General features: G+C 45.5%; 1 protein-coding gene across 1 annotated transcript in view; it reads left to right on the top strand.

Annotated features, from left to right (window-relative positions):
* The first annotated feature begins 6,396 nt into the window (after positions 1-6,396).
* PELI2 (pellino E3 ubiquitin protein ligase family member 2) overlaps positions 6,397-23,848 on the top strand; it is a 206,302-nt gene continuing 188,850 nt past the window's right edge. Inside the window, exon 1 of the mRNA XM_060098092.1 lies at positions 6,397-6,473. Within this exon, the coding sequence (XP_059954075.1) occupies positions 6,397-6,473 (77 nt within the window). The remainder of the gene's footprint in view (positions 6,474-23,848) is intronic.

The following is a 23,848-nucleotide window of genomic DNA, read 5'->3' as shown; positions in this document are numbered from 1 at the left end:
ACACCATACACAAAAATAAACTCAAGATGAATTAAAGACTTCAACAGAAGACCTGAAACTGCAAACTCTTAGAAGAAAGCCAAGGGGGAAATCTTTGTGATACTGATCTTGGTAATGGTTTCTTGGGTATGATACCAAAAAGCACCAGCAACAAAAGCAAAAGTAGACAAGTGGGACTACATTAAATTAAAAAGCTTCTGCACAACAAAGGAAACAGGCAACCTACAGAATGGGGGAAAATATTTGCAAACCATATATCTGATCAGGGGTTAATATCCAAAATATATAAGAAACTCAGTAACTCAATAGCAAAAAACCAAATAACCCAACTTAAAAATGGGCAGAGATAATGAATAGACAATTCTCCAAAGAAGATAAGCAAATACAACAGATATATGAAAAGATGTTGAACATCACTATCATCAGGGAAATGTAAACCAAAATCACGAGATACCACCTCACACCTGTTAAGATGTTCATTATCAAAAAACCCAGAAAATAGCAAATGTTGACAAGGATGTAGAAACATTGGAACCCATGTGCCATGTTGATGGAGATGTAAAATGGTGCTGGTAAAACAGAATGGAGCTTCCTCAAAAAATTAAAAGTAGAACTGCCATATGATCCAGCAAACTACTTCTGGGTATTTACTCAAAAGAACTGGAATCAGGATCTTGAAGAGATTTGCACTTGCATGTTCATTGCAGCATTGTTCACAATAGCCAAGAGGTGAAAACACCTAAATATCCGTAGATGGATAACTCGATTATGTAGTACATACCTACAGTGGAATATTATTCAGCCATAAAAAGAAGGGAATCCTGTTATATGATATGTCATGGATGGACCTTGAGGACAATTTGCTAAAAAATAAGCCAGTCACAGAAGGACAATACTGCATGATTCTACTTATATGAGATATCAAAAGTTGCCAAACTTATACAAGTAAAAAGTGCAATTTCTCAGAGCTGCGGGGAGGGAGAAACGGGAGTTGCTGTTCAGTGGGTATAAAGTTTCAGTCATGCAAGATGAAAAAGCTCTAGAGATCTGTTGTACAACATTGTGCTTACAGTTAACAAAAGTCTACTGGAGTCTGAAAGTTTTGTTGAGGGTAGATCTCATGTTATGTACTTTTTACCACAATTTTTTAAAAATGTGAGTGCACCTCACAATAGCAATCAAAGAAATGCAAATAAAAATTATCACCTGTCATATTAGTGAGGGTTTAAAACTGCTACTGAGAGTTCCCTGAGGCAGGCTCTCTCTCATTTACTGATGGTTGTTGCAGTATAACTTGGCAGCTATAATCATTTTGAAAAACAGTTTGGAAATATGCATGGAAGGGTCTTAAAAATGTCTATACCATTTGATGTAATAATTTCACTTGTAGGAAATTGTTCTCATGCAGTAATAATGAATATAAATATGTTCATTATTTAGAAGACCAAAAATTAGAAATCTTCCCAATGTTTTATAAGAGGGAGGATGGTTCATAGATATTGATACACATGATGGAACAACAAAAATGAAGTTTTAGCGACAAGAGAAAACTGCTCACAATTGTAACATTAAGTGAAAAAAGGGGAGATAACAAACTGTGTGAAAGGTGATTATACACAGTATTATCACACTATGTAAAAAAATTAAAAATAAAAAAGATGAAGGAAATAGATTAAAAATGTTATACAGGGTTGTTTCTGGGTAATGAGACTATGGATGATTTAAATAAAATAAGAGTTTTAAAAATCCCTTTTTTCATGTTTTCCAAACTTCTGACAAGGAGCTCATATTACTTTCCCAATCAGGAATATATATATATATATATATATATATATATATATGTATATATATGTGTATATATAGATATATATATGTGTATATATATGTGTATATATAGATATATATATGTATGTATATAGAAAATTTAAAAATAAAATGTGATCTAAGTTTTCATGAAAAAAATGACTGGTTTGGGCCTCCCTGGTGGCGCAGTGGTTAAGAGTCCGCCTGCCGATGCAGGGGATACGGGTTCGTGCCCCGGTCTGGGAGGATCCCATATGCCGCGGAGCGGCTGGGCCCGTGAGCCATGGCCGCTGGGCCTGCGCATCCAGAGCCTGTGCTCCGCAACGGGAGAGGCCACAACAGTGAGAGGCCCGCATACCGCAAAAAGAAAAAAAAAAAAAAAATGACTGGTTTATCCAAACATATTTTTTTTTAAATAAATACATAGGGCTTCCCTGGTGGCGCAGTGGTTGAGAGTCCGCCTGCCAGTGCAGGGGAGGCGGGTTCGTGCCCCGGTCCGGGAGGATCCCACGTGCCGCGGAGCGGCTGGGCCCGTGGGCCATGGCCACTGAGCCTGCGCGTCCGGAGCCTGTGCTCCACAATGGGAGAGGCCACAGCGGTGAGAGGCCCGCATACCGCAAAAAATAAATAAATAAAATAAAATAAAATATGCCCAAGAGTTTGTTTAAAAAAAAATTAAAAAAATAAATACATTTATTTATTTATTTATGTCTGCGTTGGGTCTTCGTTGCTGCACGCAGGCTTTCTCTAGTCGTGGTAAGCGGGAGTTACTCTTCGTTGCGGTGCGTGGGCTTCTCATTGTGGTGGCTTCTCTTGTTGCGGAGCACGGGCTCTAGGTGCGTGGGCTTCAGTAGTTGTGGCACACAGGCTCACAAGTTGTGGCTCGTGGGCTCTAGAGAGCAGGCTCGGTAGTTGTGGTGCAGGGGCTTAGTTGCTCTGCAGCATGTGGGATCTTCCCGGACCAGGGGTCAAACCTGTGTCCCCTGTATTGGCAGGCGGACTCTTAACCACTGCACCACCAGGGAAGCCCCAAACATATATTTTTTGAAAGGATCTTTTTACTCTTTAGTCTTTGCAAACATAAACATGTAAGGTAGAATGGAGAGTGACTAAAAATTAGACTCTTTATTCTAGAAATAGTGGAAGGCATTTGATTGATTTTATTTAAGACAAACATAAGCTTCTTCACTAAATCTTTTCATTCTAACTTAAAAGAGATAGACCTAACTGGGGGGAAAAATCAAGAGAAAGCCTTACATTATTTATTTGTGAAGTTAACATATGGCCTTAGGTAGCCCAAGAAGTAGCATCAACTCCCTCTGGGATGCTGTGGGTGGTTCATCCTCTTCAGGAGAGTGGTTTCGGAGAGACCCAAATGGAATGGCAAGCAGGGAGGGGGGGCGGTGGTCTGCCCTGGCAGCCAGGTCAGTCAAACCCACCCTGGCTTTCAGTGGGTTGGCAGATGTCACAGCCAGATTGTCCCACCAGCCTGGAGCTACTAACTAAAACAATTGCATTCAAGAAGAGATAAATTGACGCTACAATCAGATTCCTAATATTAGCAGGGGATGGTGGGGGTAATGTTCTAACTGGCTTGAGTTGTGAACAGAAAACTCTAATGAGGGATGGACAGAGAAAGGTACAAGCTGGCTTTTATAGGGATACAAGCCATGGACTCTCTGAGAAAATCAAGTTTATGCCCCACTATTCTGTTCCCCTCCCAGCCCTGCCATTTGATTCCACTTGAGAAGTGTTTTTTGGTTCTTTTTTTTTACCTTCGTTTATATATTTCCTTGAAACCAGACAAAGGAAATTTGGGGAACTTGGGCCCAATCTAGAAAACAGACATGGTTTTGGTGGGTTCATTCTGTGTTTAAAACAAAACAAAACAGAACTGGAATGAGTTACCTATAGTTACAAGTTGGATTTGGCATAAAACGCAGGATTTGCACTTTAAAAAAATTAAATTTAGCAACAGTAAGCTGTTATTGTCACATGGCGACAATTAGCTGGAGAGGAGTGACTGATGCGCCTCTGAGATGGCACAGTCTCACCAATTTGCCACAGTCCTCACTTGGCCCTTTTGCTCATTTGGTTTTCCATTCCTGGTGCCTGTATGCATTCTTGAGGTTTTCAGGTGTCGGAATGATTCCCCAAACTGGTCTGTCAGCCCTGAGTTGCCTATAAAAAGCCTCCACTGCTACAAAAACTTGATTCAAAGCAACACTTCCTGTAAGTAACTGATAAAGACAGACCTGATGAAGAACTTTAAACAAGCTCAAAGACATGCAGGGAGAGCAGAAACAGAGAGATGGCCCTCTGGAAGTCAGAGGCGTCCTGGGCAAACAGCTAGACTGGAGGTCCTGCAAAGACTGAGACATCTTATGGGAAACTCTCAGCCTAGTGTTTGGAACTTAGTAGGAGGTTAATAAATGTTTGTTTCCATCTTCCTAAGAGCAGATGCAGAGCACAGCAAGGAGGAAATGGAGCCAGAATAGTGTAATGCAATGCACAAAAGCACAGCATGCCAAGAGAGAAGAAGGGTGGGGGTAATCGCAGCCTAGAGAGCAGTAGCAGCAACAGAACAAGCCTGGAGAAGTTAGAATGACAGAGCCAGGTACTGTAATAACTGGGGACTTCATAACCAAGGCATGATTCTGATAGACCTTTGCTAGCCACACATCTATAAGGTAGGAGCATGGAGTAGATAAATGAAGACAGCATTAATCAGGCAAAAATTCAGACAGAAATTCACACCAAGACCCTAGTGATGAGAAAGCATTCAACCCTTCAGTGAAGGATTGTTGGTTAAAACTAACTATACACACACACATATTACAGAGAATATGTAAAATATGCAGAATATCTGTGTTCAGATGAAGTATAGAATTTTTATACTTAGGTGAAGTAAGTTGTTTAAAAATTGTTTGTGTGTTTGACTGACCAATGGTGTGGCTTTAGTTACTTTGAAATAATTTATTTCTAAAGCCCCAATTAAAAACACATTTGTTACTAACTGAAGTAAAATTTCCTGCAGCATCTTGTCACTATAGTAATAACCTGTCAGAGAATGTTAGACAAAGGGTGCTGAACGGTGCAATGGAAGGTTACTGATGCAATTATTTCTTTTTCCTAGCCCTTTACTTAGGGTCGTAGCCAACCACTCAGTGTTTATACATAGGGTGGCTTTACAGTATTTATTTCTTTGAAAATTATTTAACAGTCTTGAGAGGCAGTGACTGACAATAATATGCAGAGTTTCCAGTATGAGTGCTTAATAAATGGGAAAACAATAAAATCCTGTATGATGAGAAACAGCAGTCAGTAAAGCTGTTATACTCTAAAATATTTTAAAGCCATAGTAGTAACTATTTAGAAAAGCATAAAAAGCAAACAATGCATTGGCTAAATTATGATAATAAAGGAACTTTTATATCCACTAAAAAGTTTACCCAAATAATTTCCTCTTAAATTCTTTAGGGGATTGAGAGAAGGTATGGGAAAGCGGACAGGGTATGGATTAAAAAAAAAACAAAACAAAAAACCCCCCAACAACAACAAAACATTTTTTTGGAACCATGTGGAGCTCTGCTGACGACAAACCGGGTTGTTACATCCTGCACCATGGCAGTGTGCTCCAAGTGCTTTCAAGACTCTCTCTAATCCAGTGCCAGTTGGGGAGCCCCTCCAAATTTCTAGACGTCTTCAAGCTCTTAAGGACTTGGTTTTGGAAGAGGAGGCACCCAGGTGCGCTTGTGCGACACCTCCGGATGTGTGCCGAGACCCAGTGACACTGGGAAAGCAAGTGCTCTCATACCCCGAGAGCAAGTTCTTTATTTACAGCTAACTAACCTGGGGAAACTAGGCTGGGCTTGGGAACCTTGACCGCTGTGCTTCCGGGATCCTGCGCAGCCTTCAGCCGCTGGAGAACTCGGCGACCAGGGCTGAGGACCCCGGGCTGTTAAGTTTGGGAAAGGAAGCGAGAAAAAAAAAAAATAGAGCTGCTCCTTTAAGAACTTCTTTTCCCTTTTACTCTATGTTTACATAACACCCGGGAGATCCACCGTGGGGCCCGAGCGGGGCGGGGAGGGGACGTGGGCGGCCCCACGCGCCGGGGGAGGGGGCGCCGGGTGGGCAGGGGGGGCTGCGGGCGTCTCGCGGAGGGCCGGGCGGCTGCCACCTGCCCGCGCGCCCGCGGGGCGGCTCAGCGGTTCGGCCCCCGCCCCCCCGCCCCTCCCCCGCCCACTGCCCCCGCCCCTCCCTAGCTTTCTCGCTCTTTCCCTTCCTCCCTCCCGCGGGGCTTCGGCGGCGGCTGCGGCTCAGGCGCTCGGCGCTGGTAGGTCCCCCTGCTGCCTGGTTCCATTTGTTGCCGAGTCCGGCTCGGGGCAGCCGCGCTTCGTGGAGCTCCGGAGAGCCCGGCAGGGCAGCCGCGCAGCCACGACGGAGCAGCCGCGGGATTGGCCGCCTCGCGCACCCTTCGCCGCCGTGCCCTTCCCTGGCGCGCTCACTCCCTTCTCGGGATGGGATTGTAGCGGCGGCGCGGACTCGGCGGGGGTCGCGGCGGAGGCGACGGCGGCGGCCGAGCAGGGCTCCATGTTTTCCCCCGGCCAGGAGGAGCACTGCGCCCTCAACAAGGAGCCGGTGAAATACGGGGAGCTGGTGGTTCTGGGGTGAGTCCGGGGGTCCCCGACCCGGGGAACTTGGGGGCGGGCGGCGAGCGCTCCAGGCTGGGTGGCAGCAGCGCGCCCGCATCCCCGAGCAGGGCCAGCGGGGTGGCTCGGGGGCTCTGTGGGGATCGCCCGGGCGCTTGGGCCGGCGCGAGCCGCTCGGAGGGCTGGGACGGCGCGGGAGGGGAGGCGCGCGCGGGGCGCTGCGGCGGGCACTGGGTTGCGCTATCCGCGCCGAGGACGGTGGCGAAGGAGGTGGCGGATCGCGGTCAGCCCGGGGCGGCGGCAGCGGCTGGGACTGGGGCGACCCCGCGCCCCGCGGGGCTCAGCGTTCGGGGACCAAGTCGTCGGCGGTACCGCAGGGATAGGGGCTCGACTTCTCTGCGCGCCCCGGGCCGGGTAGCGGGGGTAGTGGCCAGGGCTGAGGCATCGCCGTCGCAGGCACCACGCGGTGTCCGAGGACACCCCCCCACCACCACCTTGGCGAAGCTGAGAGGCCCCCGGGGGCCCTCTGACCCCGCTTGCTGTGAGCCCGGGGCCCGGAACTCCAGGCGCGGCACCGCCGGCTCGGCCGCGGCGGGCAGTGGGATCCGCGCGGGGGGCGTCCATGGGCAGCGCTTTGCATATTGTTATGGTGACCGCCACGGGCAGCCGCAGCCCGAGGGCACTGAACTGTCTGTGACTCGGCCGTGAGTGTCCCGGAGTGGGCAGGAACGCCGCTGTCCCCCACCCCGGGCTCCCGGGCACGGGGCCGCATCCCCTTCGTCCCTCGGTCCTGGGATTCGGCCTCGCAGATGTCCTCCAGCGGCGGGGAGCTCGCCAGCCTCACCCGCCTCGACTCCTTCTCCGCTTGTGAAAACCACATTTTGAAGATAGTAATTATCTATAGTCGTTAAACGGCAGCAATTAGAGACTTCATCTACTTCCTGAGTTTCCTTGTGACATTTCTATTGTTTACCCTTAATAAGCCAGGAGAAGGGCTTCGCCGGGATTAAGCAGGGTAAAGTGGGCAGTGAAAGGGGAGCGGAGTGGGGAGGGGAAAGTGCGGGGAAACTCCGGAGAAGGAGCAACTTGGGTTTAGTATTGGAAGAGAAAGGATTATTTTTCCCTTTGGATCTGTCACTCCTGAGAACCCGCGCTTTTGTCCTTCTCTCTTGAAAGACCTGTATTCTTAACATTATGGGTGCTGAAAGGTAGGCTTAGCACACATGCGGAGAGTCATGGGTATGGGAAAACTCAGGGCACTCTGAAAAATGTGTTTTGATAACTGAATACCTTGAAGTAAGTGCCGACTTAAACATAATTTTAAAAAGAAGAATTTTTAAGAGGAGCTTCCAGACACAGCTCAGCTCTAAGTTGTCCAGTCCTCCTTACCTTGTTGCTACAGTATTAGGTGGAATATCATTGGAAATCTCATTACCTATTTAGAAGCTGTTTGCAGTTAAGCATTTTTCTCACCTGCATCTAATTGCACTTAAAAGACAGGTATCAGGAATCACTGGAAGGAGAGAGGAATGGGAGGAAAAAAGCCAGAGTTTAGCTTGTTTTATGTAATCTCAGCCCAGCCTAATTTTGTGCAGTTTGGTTTTGTTTGTGTGGCTGGCTTCAAAGTATGTTTAACATTGTGAACCTGACACGAAAGATTAACTTAGGCCAGGACTTTATTTCATTATTTCCTTTTGAGGAAATCGTTGTTGAGATGTTTCATGAAAGCAGTGTGTGAATGGGCCTGGAGAGGGTTTTGTGTTCACAGCTGGAAGTGCTGGGCATTCCAAAGCCCTGAAAGGGATTTATACCCTGGATTGTCCTAGTATCACAGGCTTACTCTAAAGTAGGCTATGTAAATGCGTTGCCAATTGCATGTGCTCTGTCCTTTAAGAATGCTTTTCCAGGAGACACTTCATATGACAGAGTTGGCACTTACATCAATACTTAGGGCCACTCAGCAGTTATTTGTGCACCTACTATGTGCCAGCACTGTTTAGGCATACCGGCTCCAGCAGTGAACAAGGAGGTTTCATTTTAGTGTGGAGTGGCAGGTGTAAACAGTAGGAAACATGTAAACAAAGGAATAGTAAATGGCAATTTTGGGTGCTGCCAAGTTCTCAGCAGAAGTGGGTTAGCTTGGGAAATGTCTGTTGTAGGCAGGTCTTGCTTCTTTAGCTGGGAGGTCAGGGAAGGTCTCTCTGAGGAAGTGAAAGGTGAGTTGAGACCAGGTTCTGAGAAGATGCTCGTCTGGTTTTTGAATACTTCAGAAGAATTGTGGCCTTTTTCTGTTTTTGAGAGTGGTTTTCTGACTCTAGCGATATTGAACACATTTGAAGAATGCGAGGGAAATGGTGAAAAGGTAGGTAGACTTTAAAGAGACCCTCATTAATCATTATCCTACCCTTAGGACTTGAGACAGGGCTCTCCCTCTTAAAACAGCAGTAACGATCAAATAAAAATTATTATCAGATTTGCATGTCTGATCATCTAGAACATAAATAATGGCAGAGAATTCTAGTAGATTTTCTCATTGATAAAATTAACCTTGAGATCTAAAAATGCCCAGTATTGATATTGATAGAAGCTTTTTGCTTGTAAAATACAGTGTGTTTTTCATTTAAAAATTAAAAAACTGTTGTGTGGTAGCCCTTTTTGTTTGCTTCTAAATTTCATAGTAAAATGTTGCTAAGAGGTCCTGGAGAGCAGACTGAGGAGCTATATATGTATATGTCTATATCCATATATAGATGCTTCTGCGTCTTTTCGTGCTTTACACAATATTAAGAGAGTTGCCAGCTAGTTAGGATTTTAGTAGGCTCGTCATTTTCTTGGCAGATTGGTAGAATTTCATTATTTCATGATTTCAACCAGTGAATGCATCGTAGCTACAACTCTTTGTTGTGTCCATTATGTAATGGAAGGTAAAGAAAAGGACTGGTCTACCTGTCAGGTCTTTTTTTGCTGTTAATTTTAAACCTGGCTAAAATGTTAAAGCTGGGGAAGTGTGTCAGGATTTGAGAGGCAGTTCGGTATAGTTCGTGAGGGGAGGATGAACCAGCAGTCAGGAGACCTGGATTGAATTCCTTTCTAGCCCACTGGCTTTGTGATAGTGGCTTAGTCCCTTACCTTCTCTCTGTTTCTTTAGAAATAATGAAATATGATTGGATTAGGTAGTTGTCAAGGACCTTTCTGGTTTATACCCTGTCATATTGTTCATTGGCTGAAATGTTGAAAACATATAGTTAACATAGTCTAGGTAGCCCAGCATGTGTTGATTTTGTATATTCTTTTTTTTTTTTAATTTATTTATTTTTGGCTGCATTGGGTCTTCGTTGCTGTGCATGGGCTTTCTCTAGTTGTGGCGAGCGGGGGCCGCTCTTCATTGCCGTGCATGGGCTTCTCATTGCAGTGGCCTCTTTTGTTGCAGAGCACAGTCTCTAGGAGCACGGGCTTCAGTAGTTGTGGCTCGCGGGCTCTAGAGCGAAGGCTCAGCAGTTGTGGTGCACAGGCTCAGCTGCTCCACGGCATGTGGGATCTTCCCGGACCAGGGCTCGAACCCACGTCCCCTGCACTGGCAGGCAGATTCCCAACCACTGTGCCACCAGGGAAGCCCAATTTTGTATATTCTTAAGGTGAAGGTGTTAGAATTCGAATGGGAACTGTGTTTTAATAGCAGAAAAGATTGATGCTGTGATTACTTTTTTGGAAGTAGAGATGTGCAAAACAGGCATTTTTTAAAGTTGTAATGGTATAGTATATTTTGGTACGTTGGTGTTAGGTTGTACATGGGGGTGTTCAAAATTTGGTAAAACTTTCTGTTCCAGGTTTAAGGAAGGCAGTGATGTTTTGAAATTAAGCTCAGTGGGCTGAAATAATCAACATAAGGAAGAGATAATCTGATGCTGAAATTTTAGAACTGAAAGGGCCCTAAGACGTCATGGTACATGTTCAGCTCTTTAATTTTACTGATGAAGCAACTGAGGCTCCCGGAAGGAAGGGGATTTGTTCAAGTTCATAGTTGAGCTGGATCACTACACTGCCGGGTCACTGTTTCCCCACTTCAGGGCAGAGTCCAGCAGTGCTGTTAGCAGAGTCCAGTCAGTTCCTCAGAGCTTCAATTTTTCTTGTAACTTGCATGAGGGGAGCTGAATCTCTTTCTGGATTCAATTTAAAGCATGCAGCTCTCTTGCTGACTAATGGCCCATCATGGTTTCTGGAAAAATATTGCTTATTCTTAGTTCCCCTCACCTCACAGTTGAATGGATAATGCATTTTGCAAGACTTTCTTTTTCATTTGATGATTCACAAAATGTATTTTTATTGGCTCTCTCATCCAAAGGTTTTTAGCCTAGGGTCCACAGATGGAATCCAGGGAGCCCTTGAACTTAGATGGGGAAAAATCATCTTTATTTTTACTGTATTCAAACTGAGATTTAGCATTTCACTCCATTATGTGTATAGGCAACAGATAGACCTGCTGCTAGATTTGTTAATACATTAATCCAGAAGTACATATATTATTGTATCACAACTTAAAACTATCTTGAGAACCAAGTATAATTGATTCTATTTTTAATCCTTTGTATTGTATTTTATGCATTTAAAAATATTTTTCTGGACTTCCCTGGTGGCACGGTGGTTAAGAATCCTCCTGCCAATGCAGGAGACACTGGTTCGAGCCCTGGTCCGGGAAGATCCCACATGCCGCGGAACAACTAAGCCCGTGCGCCACAACTATTGAGCCTGTGCTCTAGAGCCCGCGAGCCACAACAACTGAGCCCGTGAGCCACAACTACTGAAGCCCACATGCCTAGAGCCCGTGCTCCGCAACAAGACAAGCCACCACAATGAGAAGCCTGCGCACCGCAACAAAGAGCAGCCCCCGCTCGTCGCAACTAGAGAAAGCCCATGCGCAGCAATGAGGATCCGACGCAGCCAAAAATAAATAAATAAATTTATTAAAAAATATTTTTTCTGAAAAGGGCTCAGTATACTTTACCAGACTGCCAAAAGGATCCTTCGTGCAAAAAAGGATTAAAAATTTCTACAGATATGACTCAAAAATATTGTAATTGAAACTGACCAAGATCTACAAACGGCTAAAGGCCAGGGGTACGTGCCTATTTCCCTTTGGATTGTGTAGCATTTTATTAGGTAAGACAAAGAGGACTGTTGCTGGAAGAGTTTATGGTCTTTATTTTTTGAAACAAGCGGCTCTGATTTCTAGATGCCCATTTTTGTCTTAACCTTGGCATTTTGCCTTGACCCCTCCCCTTGGTAGTAATAAGAAACCTTAAAATACATCCTAACACTTTTCCTTTTCTCATCGTCCTCTCTAAATTGGGCCCAGACATCAAACACTAGTGTCCTTTATAGACTAAAAGGTCTTTGAACTTAAAAAAAAAGAAAGCAAAACAAAATCTTTGCTGTCACTCAGCGTGTAGGGTGATCTGTAGAGCTCAGCTCTGTTTGTGTGGATGGAGTGTCTACTTCTGTAGGCTATTAAGGGTCATGATGTGACTGGCTTTGGGTTGCTATATTTTCCTTTACTAACTTTAGCCTTGTTTGGAGTATGTGGCTGTCTGTGTGGTTTCTTGTCTGGCTCTCTCAGATTTATTTGTTTCTCTCTTTAACACACCAAGCCTGAAACCTTCATTAGGACTTTTCGTTTTCAGTTGTATTTCATCATATGGGGATGCTTTAGGTAAACAAAAGTAAAACCAGGTTGATACAGGTTCCAGCACCTTTACCAAAACATATTTTATCAAAAGGATAAAACATGTACACAGAAAAGACCAAAAAACCAAAAACATGCCAGTTGCTGTATTTGAGGGAGACCAGTCACATTGTCACATTGAGGCAGTGGTTTTCTGTCTGTCGTGTGGGGATCAGCAAGGTGGGGCCGTAGATTGTCTTTGGAATGGAGACGGTAGCTCTTGATGGAGCTCCTTGGTATGGGAGAAAAATAACTGACAAGGAATTTCTGACATCTTTTGATTTAACTAAGGGTTTCCCCTGGGGTGGGCAGAATCTATAAGAAGAAAGTCAGTCGAGGGTAAGAATGATTCTGTTAATAGTTCTTATTGAGCTTACTGTCACTTTTATCTTCTGGAAAATAAAAATAACGAGAGCAGAAAGTGCTTCATACTTGTTAGCTTTGTCTAAATCAGCTGTTCTCAGCCACCTTAATATGTGATGATCAGTTTTGAGGTACATGGCCGGTAATTTATGACACGTAAAAAAGCGTGGATCTTTCAAATGATTCCAAAATGTCTGGTTAATAACGTGATTTTACCCACTCGCATCTGCTGTGTTTTCCCAAGTGGGAGAGAAAGGGGTGGAGTTACATCAGGCAAGCCAGGAATTTATTCATTCAACAAATATTTATTGGGATTGTGCTCTTCCAGGCATGGGGGATACAGCAAGACAAGGCAGACACGTGAATTGCTGTCTTATTCTTGTCACAGCCCTTTAGGGAACAGCTAGTACAAATACACAGTTCATTTATTTATTCTACAAATATTTGAGCATCTGCTACGTGTTGGATGCTGTCCTTGGCACTAAGGGATGTAGTGGTGAACAAGACAGGTATCATCTCTGCCGCTGTGGATCCTGCATAGAAAGCAGTTTAGAGTATAAGCTGTGATGGGGGGCACATTAACAGGGTCACCTAACCATGTGGCAGGATGAGAAGGGGTTAGCCAGGTGGAGGTAGAGGGAAAGATTGCTCTAGGAGGAGGAGTATTCTAAGACCCAGAGGTGAGCACACATGCTCCTTTGAGGAATGGAGAAAAGCCCCGAATGACTAGAAGAGAGTGGTTGGAATAGATAATGTGAGAGATGAGGGTGGGAGGGCAGTTCCAGCAGGATTCAGGACTTTATCCTAAAGGCTTGGGAGACTGTAGCTGGATTTTCAGCTCTGAAACTTGGAGTGGAGAAAGCACTTCTGCAAAGAGGGCTGCAGCAGCGCGGGTGGAAGGAGAAGCCCAGGCAGAGAGGGACCGGGGCGTATGGGAGTCAGCTGCTGTCTGGGTTCCAGTTTCTGGTTCCTGTCCCTCATGAGATCCAGTTGCATCCACTGTCCGTGGTTGCAAGTGACCAGCCACTCATTCAGTGACTCAAAAATACTGACTGAGGACCAGCACTGCCCCAGACACTGGGCTGCATACAGTAGGAGTGAGACAGACAGCCCCGCCTGCAGGGAGCTCACCTGTGAGTGGGAGAGATGGGTGGTGCAAATGAGTCAGCATGCAGGTAGATGCAGCATTTAATTTCAGAGAGTGTCAGGAGGAAGATGAAGCAGGATAAGGGGAAGAGAGTGCTTGTTGTGGGGGTGGGGGGGGCTAGCCAGGTCAAGTGCTGGGGATAAGCAGGGGGCCCTTGTAGACAGGAAAGTCGGGAAACTTTTCTGAGAAAGTAACCCTGTATCCTCTGAGAGCCCCCCATCTTTTTCAGTTTTATTTACTTTTTTCTGGTTTAAGCCACCCTGAGTGGGTTTCACTCTTACGGCCAAAGGATTCCGAGTATTCTATTAGTTAAGGAGGCAAAGTATGTAAACCACTTACCAAAGGGAAAATAGAAGTGCAAACAAGTAGAAGGACATACTTTTAACGTCCCTAGACACGCAAGGTTCAGTCCGCTGCGCTGCTCGCCACGTGCCCAGGGTGGTAATTGCATTCCACTAGAGCTCATTGAGAAGATCTGCTCGTCCCTCTAAGAAGAGTTTACCCTTTGAGGACAAGGGGTGACTTCTACCCCCCTTGGAGTGCGAGGTACGCCTTTTCAGGTGCATAGGAGGTTGGGTTTCCCTGGCACGCTGCAGCGCCCTGCTCAGCTCAGAGGTGTCTCAGGGGCTCGGTGACTGTTCCTCGATTTGGAAGGAACGCAGATTCTGGTTCTGTAGCACAGCTGCAGTTTTGTAAACAGTCCTCCCAACCTTAAGGGCCCAAGTTAAAGGCTCCCTGCGATACTAAACATGTACTTAACTGACATCAGATATTCCTGTTTCAACTTTTGTTTTTCTTTTTGTCAGTCACCTAACAGTCATTTTGACACCTGCAGAAAGTTCTGCCTTGAAGGGAAGCAGGCCATCTGTTCCCATTCCACCAGCTGCTCAGAGCCGCGTCGGTCGCAGTGCGCTAGGGTGGTGCTGGAAGGCCCCGGTCATTAGTGCCTACTAATGACTAACACGGCTGGGGGGTACAAGCCTCTTGGGTGACAGACCTAATAAATATGCATTAGGGGTATTTTCAGCAGCAGGTTTAAGACTACTGCAAGTCATTTTCGACGGAGGTTTTATTTCCAGCCGTCCACGGAATGCTTCTCACTCGCAAACACTTAACTCCGTTCGTACCCTGCTTTTCCTGCTCTGTGTTTAGGATAAGAATCATTATTTCAAGCTCCGTGCTCCCATTCTAATTAGTACTGGTTTAGCAGAATCCAACCAAAGCAGGCAGTTGTGTGTTTGGCTTCCAGGCTGTGGGTATGAAACGGCTGTTTACTATTACCAAGTCCCTTCGAGGAGCCCCCGAGGCCTCTCCTCCTTTCCGGTCCATACCTGGCCTTCTTGTGCTTCCTGCTACACAGTTGCGGAGCGCTCTAATTAAAATCAGAACTTGTGATGGATGAGCAGTGAGGGTTTTCTGGAGCGCTCGATTGATGAATCGATGACCTTGAGGAAAGGCCCTTTTTGCACAAGGACCACAAACACAAAGAAGTGTGCTTCTTGCCGGATCCCAGAAACTCACAGACTGGGTCCTTGCTGTGGTACTTGAGACTGCATTAGGGTTTGGGCGCTTTTGTTTTTACATGCTCTTCGGTAGAATTCAGAATGGAGTCTGTAGTTTTGCCCTATGGCTATTTGTATAGGGTATGCAGGAGAGCTAATTGGAGCAAACAGATAACTGTACTCTGCGTGTCAGCAGTTTATGCTTCTCAACATAAACTGCTTGAGAACTATTTTCACATAATAAGCATTCAGTTGTTTGACTCTGTAAACCATTCAGTGAGAGAGTTATATCTAAAGGCCATGTATTGAGGTGGACATTACCCAACTTTCCCAACAGGATTTGCAGCCAGTTGGAGATCAGATAAGAGAACTTAGGGTTTTAACTTAGTCCCACATTCTTCCTCTGTCATCTTCAAATACAGCCAGTGTGCTGGACCTCTCTCAGGAGGTGAGTCCCTTCCCCTTGCATCTGAGCTAGTTTTCTGATTTGCTTTGACCAGTCTTTGTGACAGAGGTCTGTGACTTTTGGATGTTGCCTTAAGGGGTGTTGTAGCTTCTGTTTTTGTTCTCTATATTAGTCTGCTGGGGCTGCCATGACGAAATACCACAGGCTAGGTGGCTTAAACAACAGAAACTTATTTTCTCATAGTTTTGGAGGCTGGAAGCCCAAGATCAAGGTGTTGGCATGTTGGGTTTCTCCTGAGGCCTCTCTCCTTGGCTTGTAGATGGCTGTCTCTCTCTGTGTCCTCAAGTGGCTTTTTCTGTGTGGGTGCCCATCCCTGGTGGTCCTTCCTTTTCTTATAAGGACACCAATAATTGGATTAGGGCCCACCCATGTGACCTAATTTAACCGTAACTACCTCTTCCAAGACCCTGTCTCCAAATACATTCACATTCTGAAGTGTACTGAGGGCTAGGACTTCAACATATAAATTCAGTCCTCAACATCTTCTTAGAAGGCAGGTGCCATATAAAGACGTCTGACTACCCTGCTGGAGAGGGTGGCCCTGGTGGGTGAGAGATTACAAAAGGAGAGGAGGCCTGGTCATCCCCCAGCCATTCCAGCCACCCAGCTGAGGCAGCTGGCCTGTGAGTGAAGCCATGGTGGCTTCTTGGTCCATCAAGCTGCCCCAGGCCACACTGCATGGAGCTGAGGTGAGCCCTTTCCTTCTAGTTCTGCTGAATTAACGAATTCTGAGTGCCAGTTGTCCTTTGAAGCCATTATGTTTGGGGGTGGTTTGTTACACAGCAGTAGACAACTGAAACACCACAGTATTACATTTGCATGTGGTTCAGTTGTCAGATCTGACAGACTAAGAGGAAATCATTCACTGAGTTTTTGTTTCTTTCAGGTTATTGATTATTTTAATAAGCACAATTTCAGCCTTTTAGATGAGTTATTCCAAACATGAAGTACCGTATGGCCTGAAAACCTTAGCTAACAAAAGCAGTTGTGGAATAACCTTATCATGTATAAGTCATCTATGATCTCTTTGCGTTCATTAATCTCCATAATCAGTATTACCTCCTGAAATTCATTGAGAGCAGGCAGTTGAAGAATGGCCCGGCTGAGCTGAGAACCATGCTTCTGGAAGACTGGAGCATAAGCAGCTTTAAGCCAGGACAGCTAGTGCATGATGCTGATTTTCAGCCTTTTAAAGGCCACCCAACGTGAAATAATAGTACTAACAGAGGTTTGAGGAGGGGAGGTCATCTATACTAGCATCCTGCAAGCACAGGGCGATGAAGAGCTCATTCGTGTGGGTTGTACCTGTCTGTGACTGTCGGCGGTAGGAAGGAGGTACAGTTCCTGAAATACTTCCCAGGTCTCATTTACCCCATGGAGCCAAGTTATGTGCTGGGTAGGAAGCAAGCAAAGGCAGAAGGTGGCTCTGGCGTGGTGAAGGCTGGGCTGGGCCAGTGTTTTCCTTCCAGAAGGGGACAGTTGTGACAGCAGCCGAGCTGCCAGCCACGTGCATGGTCCTCGGGGTGCAGGGAAAGAACTACAGGCGTAGGTTCTGCCAGCGACTGCCTTCAAACGGAGCACCTTGCCGAAAAAAGGATTCCTGTAGTAGCTGAGGTGAATGGAATGTCTTAAAATTCCCCAAATTCTGTTTGGGAAGTTTTAACATTTGACGTTTTTAATCAGAAGGACTGAAACATGTTAAATGAAAACTTTTGCATTCAAAATTTGTAAACTAAGTGTAAAAGGAACTTAAATACACTCCCAAATGGTGTATTCTGTAAGTTTGTAGCTTTTATAATTTTGGAGATTTTAAAGCTTAAAACTACACTAGAATCTTTGGGATACCAAATATATAGGTAGATATATGTTACTGCACATGTATTCTGTATGGTCATATTTAATTAAATGTGGGATATTCACTGTACATACTAGAAATTAGTCAGTATCTAAACATATGCAGTAAACTTTAAACCACTCAGTACGTGTGAGGTGATTGCTGTTATGGTTGCTGTTTTGGTGACGCCGATGATCTCACATTTAGGAACCCACATAAGGAAATGCCCTCCAGGGGCCTACATCTAAGGGCAAGACAAATAACTAAGCAACAAATCATACATGGTGTTGAGGAGGGGTGGATGGAGGGTGCCGTTATTTCAGGTGCACTGCGTGCCAGGTTCTTTTGTTTTTTCTTAATCAGTCCCAGGAGTTAGATTTCATTATTTGGGACATGAGGCCTCAGTTCAGGTAACTCATCTTGTCAGTGGCAGGGCCTGATTGAAAGGTAGGTTTGTATTGCTGTGAAGCCTGAGTCTTTCCACCAGGGTGAAGGTCAAAGGCACGTGTATTGCTAGGAGCTTGGGAAAATATCCTGGAGAAGGCAGCCCTTGAGCAGAGTTTTAAAAGGTGGCCTGAATTTTTATAGAGCAGTAGTAGGAAAGGTGTGGGGTTTAGGAACTTTGAAGGATTTGGCTGGAGGCTGAAGTGCTTGGGGAAGGAGATGAAGTTGGAGTGTCATCAGCTGGTTGGCATCTACTGGCACTGGGGATACAGAGGGTAATAACACAGTGGTCCCTGCCTTCCTGGAGCTTATCGTCCATCAGGAAAGAGGGACTTTAAGCAGATTAAGCTGGCCAGGTGCTGCCATGAGGTACAGGGCTTTATGAGGGTATACTGTAGGGGTTGGAACTTGTTTTTGTGCAGAGGGAAGGATCTCATTTAAGCTGAGATGGAAAGGCTGAGTAGGAATTAGCTGAGGGTCACAAGGGAAAGAGCAGTGTGCGTAGAAGCCGAGGTGCTGAGAGGCATCAGTGAGTTTGGAAATTGCGGGGTTGGAGGGCCAGTGTAATGAAACTTGGAAGGGAAGGCAGCATGGACCCTGTAATGATATAGGCCGCCAGGATTGGGAAGCCTTGACAGCATTTCGAGGAGTTTTTCCATATGGAGATAGCAGGCACATTTCAGCTTTCTGATCCACAGGTTGGATCTTCTTTGAAATCCCCAGATGGGTCTGCGTTTCCTCTTTCGTAGTTTATTTCCCCCTACCTTTGTCTCCCTTCCCCACCAAGGGACAGTGGCTTGTGCTGGGAAGAGCCCTCTCTGGAGAGATGGCCGTGGGGGGAGAAAGCCATCACTCGTTCACTCAGTAGCATATTTTGGAAACTTGTGCTGGAGCCGACGGGTATTTTGGGGTCAGACCCCACCCAGGAGGGCAGTCAGGGATCAAAGAACCTTTACACACTCAGCCAGCTATCCTCTAGAGCCTCGCTTTCCCCAAATGCCCAATAGATGGCATCCCACATGCATTGTCCCCTGGGCAGAGAGGACCTGCAGCCCCACAGCCCTCCTCCCCCTGCTCCGAGGAAGCCGAGTGTGCAAATCATCCAGTGACTCGCCCTTAGGGAGGAATACTGGGTGCCTCTCCTGGCTGTTAGTGAAGCCCAGGGTCTGGACTGTCTCTGGCTGAGCTGGACCAGTGGCAGAAGTGTGGGCCCAGGACCACACTGCCCACAGGCCAGTGTCTCTGGTTGCTCGGAGAGCAGGGCAGAGTAGACTTGTATTCTTGCGAGGTTGGCAGTTTCTTCGGGGTCTCTGATCACTGGCCTGCTCGCTCCTGGCTCCCGTCTCGACGTCTACCTTGTTCTCAGTGCCTTCCCTCCTTTTGAAGTGAAGTGGAGGTCCCTGGTCAGACGCCTGCAGTTTAAAATCATCCTTCAAGAGGGAGCATCGGGATTGGAGCTTTTTATCTTTTTTTTTTTTTTTTTCTGGAAGGATGAGGAAATTCCAGCTCGGCTGCTGCTGCTTAGCAGCTGGGTTCTTTCTCTCTTTGGGGGAGGCGCACCCAGGGCTGGCGCATGGGTGGCGGTGACGGTGTCTTGCTCTTAACCAGGTCCTGTGCAGAGCCGCTCGCGTCCGACCTCTTTAAGTTCTGACCGGGGGAGGTGGGTACCATCCCTCACCGTGTTATAGACGAGGAACTTGAGCCACGCGTGGGGTTGAGAAGCTCGCGCAGGATCGCTGGACTATATTATGTGGCTGAGCTCTGATTCGAACCCATGCCTTTCTCACTCCCGCACCCTCGTCCTCAGGTCCTGCCTCTACTCTGTGTCTGGGCAGTTTTGTACCTTTACGTTTATTTTTTAGCCAAACCCTTTCCATACCGGGTATTCTTTTTAAACACAGTGACACAAAACTTGACTCGTTTATGTAGTTACTAGTGAGGTTGAATTTTGTTTTAAATGTTTCCAGCTTACATGAACTTTTGAGGCGAGATGGAAATTGCCTACATATGTGCTTTGCCCACTTAGGCATTGCGCCTACTTACGTGTTTTCAAAAAAATCAAATATATGATCTCCAGAGAATAAAAACACGAATCCTCCTCCTATCTGCCTTCTTATACCTGAATATATTACAGTTAAATTAATGCTTCAAGGAAGAGCTGCTTTTATAAATCCAAAATAATTCAAAGTTCATTTTCTCTAGTTTCAAAGCCAATTCATTGAGTTATTTTTCTAATCTTTAATCTTGTTAGTTGTGGCATGCAGCCCTGAAATCTTTTTTTCTTTTGGCGTTGTCTGTGATGACTTAGGCTCGAGTTTGTGTTTTGTTTACAGCTTGGAAAAGGAGCTGCAAGCCCTTCTCTTCTCGAGTGAAGGTCTGCCTTTGCCTGGGTTCTCACGTCCCTGTGTGTTGATTTTTTCCTTTCTTGTCTCTTGATCTTCCTGTTAGTGTCGACTAAGGGGAAAGACCTTCCCCACTCCCTCCATCTCCTCCCTGACAGTCCTTAGTACGACCTGTTGCAGCAGCGGCACTGGTTTAGTTAATCCGAAAACCAGAGGCCAACAGCAGGCCAGGAAAAGTGCCTTTTATTTGCTTATTCTGACTGTTAACTTAGACCAGATGCCAATTAAGGCTTTGATGAAACTGTTGACTTAGACCCTTCAGGAAGCTGGTGTAACTTTATGTTGTACAGTTTCGACCTTCCTGTGAGGGCAGTTAAGCCTTTTCGGTTACAGATGTGGTGAGATGCACACGACCCAGGGTTTCTAAAAAAAGGTCCTTAACAAAGAGGTGTCCTTAGATATCAGATGGTAAAATAGCAAAGGACAAATATAGCCTCTTGATAAGCAATGTTAGATGTTATATGGGGGGAAAAGCAGAGACTTGGAAGCTCTGCAGGGAAGTAATTCAATCAGGAGGTTCTGATAATGTAATAAACTACACACAAGGTGAAACTTGAGTGGTTTACGCACTAGAATGACCTTCAATTGAATTATTGTCTTGTAACAGTTGTCTGCCCATGTACTACTGTTTTAAACATTAAAAAATAGCACAACTCATCTTTTCCCCAGATGGGAGAGAAAAGACACAAATCTTCATCCCCTTAATAATTTGTGTGCCCTCCTCCCACCCTGCAGCCCCACTTCCCATGACTGTCAAAGCTCATGTTTTGGGTTTATTAGTTGGAAATCCTGTCCCTGATATTTAAGCGTACAGAGTCCGTGTTGGATAAGAAATACCACTGCTCCTCCCGTGTGCCGAGGAGTACAGTTTAGCCGGGGTGGTGAGCCTGCAGGCTTCCTTAGCTCCCAGGCGACCCCCTGGAAGAGAAGACGTTCTCCCCTTCACCCGTTCTTCAGGGGCGGCTTCTTCTGTTGGTAGTGCGGAGGTCCCAGCAGGGCTTTCCCCTGCGTGCCTTCTCCTGGCTGCTGTACCATCTACTGACTGCAGGAGGCAGTAAGAACTCCGGGTCCCATGCTGAGTGTGAGAGGCCTGCCAGGGCGCCCCGCCCCTGCCAGGTGTTCAATTTCCTCAGGCCTCAGAGGAGGTGATGTCACCGTCCTTGGAGAAATGGGGAAGCGGAGATGCCTGGAGATTGAGCTTCGCCTAGGAGCCTGCACAGTTAGTAAAGGATTTGCAAGCTCAGGAAATTTGAATCCAGGTCTCTCAGGTTCTAAAGCTTATGCATATTGGACTTCTCAGAGCCTATACATCTTATGTCGTTATCAGTAATGCCTTTTGATAGCGTTCTGAGGGGTGGAACGCTTAATGTTTGGCATTAGATTCTGAAGTTGGGATTATAACAATAGAAAGGCTGGCGATTCCCCTCTGAACCAGCCGGGCTGGGGTACACAATGGTGTAGGCGACAGCCCCGCGGGGATCCGACCCTTTCTCACTGCTTGATGGCTTGTCCTCTTACACTTCCCTTTATGTTCCTCTCCTTCAGGGCCACGGGAAGGGTCAGAGGATGCCTGCCCCTGTTTTTCCTGTTGCCTCCATTCAGATTAGATTCAGACAATAGAGCTGCACTCCCTCAGGAGAAGGGCTCTCCATAGCCCTTAACTCTCAGTTGAAATGAATCTTTCTTTGATCTAATTGGGATTTTTTTTATACACTTGAATCCTCATCCATGTTAGTTACCATAAATCACGTACTCTTCCATTTTTCTTGTGTAATTATTTCACCCCAATTTCTTTTAGGGTTAAACCAGTTTTATTTACTTTATTTTTTTTAACATCTTTATTGGAGTATAGTTGCTTTACAATGCTGTGTTAGTTTCTGCTGTACAACAAAATGAATCAGCTGTACATATACATACATCCCCGTATCTCCTCCCTCTTGCGTCTACCTGGAACCCTCCCTATCCCACCTCTCTAGGTGGTCACAAAGCACCGAGCTGATCTCCCTGTGCTATGCGGCTGCTTCCCACTAGCTATCTATTGTACGTTTGGTAGTGTATATAAGTCCATGCCACTCTCTCACTTCGTCGCAGCTTACCCTTCCCCCTCCCCGTGTCCTCAAGTCCTAAACCAGTTTTAAGTTGTGTGTCAGATTCTTGTAACTTTTAGAGGTTAGCACTAATCATTGACACTAATCATTTAGCTTTCCTCCACTGATAAATTTGTAAATGGAATTTTTTTAAGGCAGACCATTTATATTCAGGTAATATGGAATTAATTTAAAAAGCTGTATGCTGAGAAAATGATATATAGAGAATATTAATGAAAATTTTGGAAGAAGGAAGAAAAATGCTAATCATGCTGTTATTTTCATTTTTTGAACATTCACTTCTAGTATCGTCTCTGCTGAAAAATATTTTATATACTTCATTTATACATAGTATATGTGCTGCTTTTTAAAGTATTAACTGACCTTCATTTTAAGAGAATTTAATTAACATTAGAAAGACATTTAAAGTAAGCTAAACATATTTTTTTACCAGAGTAGATACGTGTGAATAGATAATCTAACACAAATTCTGCTTTTTTTTTTTTTCGTTTTTTTTGAGGTGGGTTTGCAGTATTAGAATTGCCATGTGATTTCTAAGGTCTCTGTTCTAACAGGATACATCGGAGGAGGAGAAATACAGGGTTATTCTAGCCATTGTTTGAGGACTTTAAAAGATCTCTAAAAGGCTAGTATGTATGCTAAGGGCATGACTTTTGAAAAGTTTCTCAGGTACTTAGAGAAAAGGACGCTTTGAAGGATACCAAATTCTGCATGTGAAATGCACAGTCAGGCCCAGGATAACATACTTCCTTGCCCTTGGGGCCTACTTTCTGGCGCCCTCCATTATGCCCCCCTTATGAGTTTGTAGAACTTTCTCTCTCCTCTTTTCTCAGTTGCTTTCATGCACGTGGTTCTCTCTGCTTGCTGCATCCCCCTCACCTGCTAAGGTTGAGCTCAGGTGTCATCTCCAACAAGATGCTCTTCCTGACTCCTCCTCCCTTTCCCTCCAGCCAGAAGCAGTTATTTCTAGGGAACTCTCTGTGCCTTGTAAATGTTTATTCCTTTAGGACCCCGGTCAGGGCAGGGCCTGGGGCTTCCTCACCTGCACTCTGTCCCAGCGCCTCGCTGGAACCTGACACTTGGTGGCAGGTCAAGGATGTGGACGAAGAAATGCTGCCCTGGAAATATGAGCATTATAACGTGGATGGCCTGTTCCCCCTTTTCTTTGCTCCCTGCTCTGACTTTTAAGAAAGGATTATTTACTTTTCAGTAAGTATTTTGTGTATTTATATTTCTTTAATGAGCTTCCTAAAAGTATTCTCCTGTTTGCATCTTCCAAGGTAAATTGCAGAGTTCTTCGGTACATGAACGCGATGAGCACTTGTTGACAGTTGACTCTTTGGCCCTGAAATGTGATGGTGGTGAATTTAAAATTTTCCTTTTAAACTTAAAGAGAAGGGTTAAAGTG

Source organism: Mesoplodon densirostris, chromosome 4 (genome assembly GCF_025265405.1).
Source record: "Mesoplodon densirostris isolate mMesDen1 chromosome 4, mMesDen1 primary haplotype, whole genome shotgun sequence".
NCBI classification, from domain to species: domain Eukaryota; kingdom Metazoa; phylum Chordata; class Mammalia; order Artiodactyla; family Ziphiidae; genus Mesoplodon; species Mesoplodon densirostris.
Note: the sequence above shows the minus strand (reverse complement) of the source record. Positions and strands in the feature narration are given on the sequence as shown.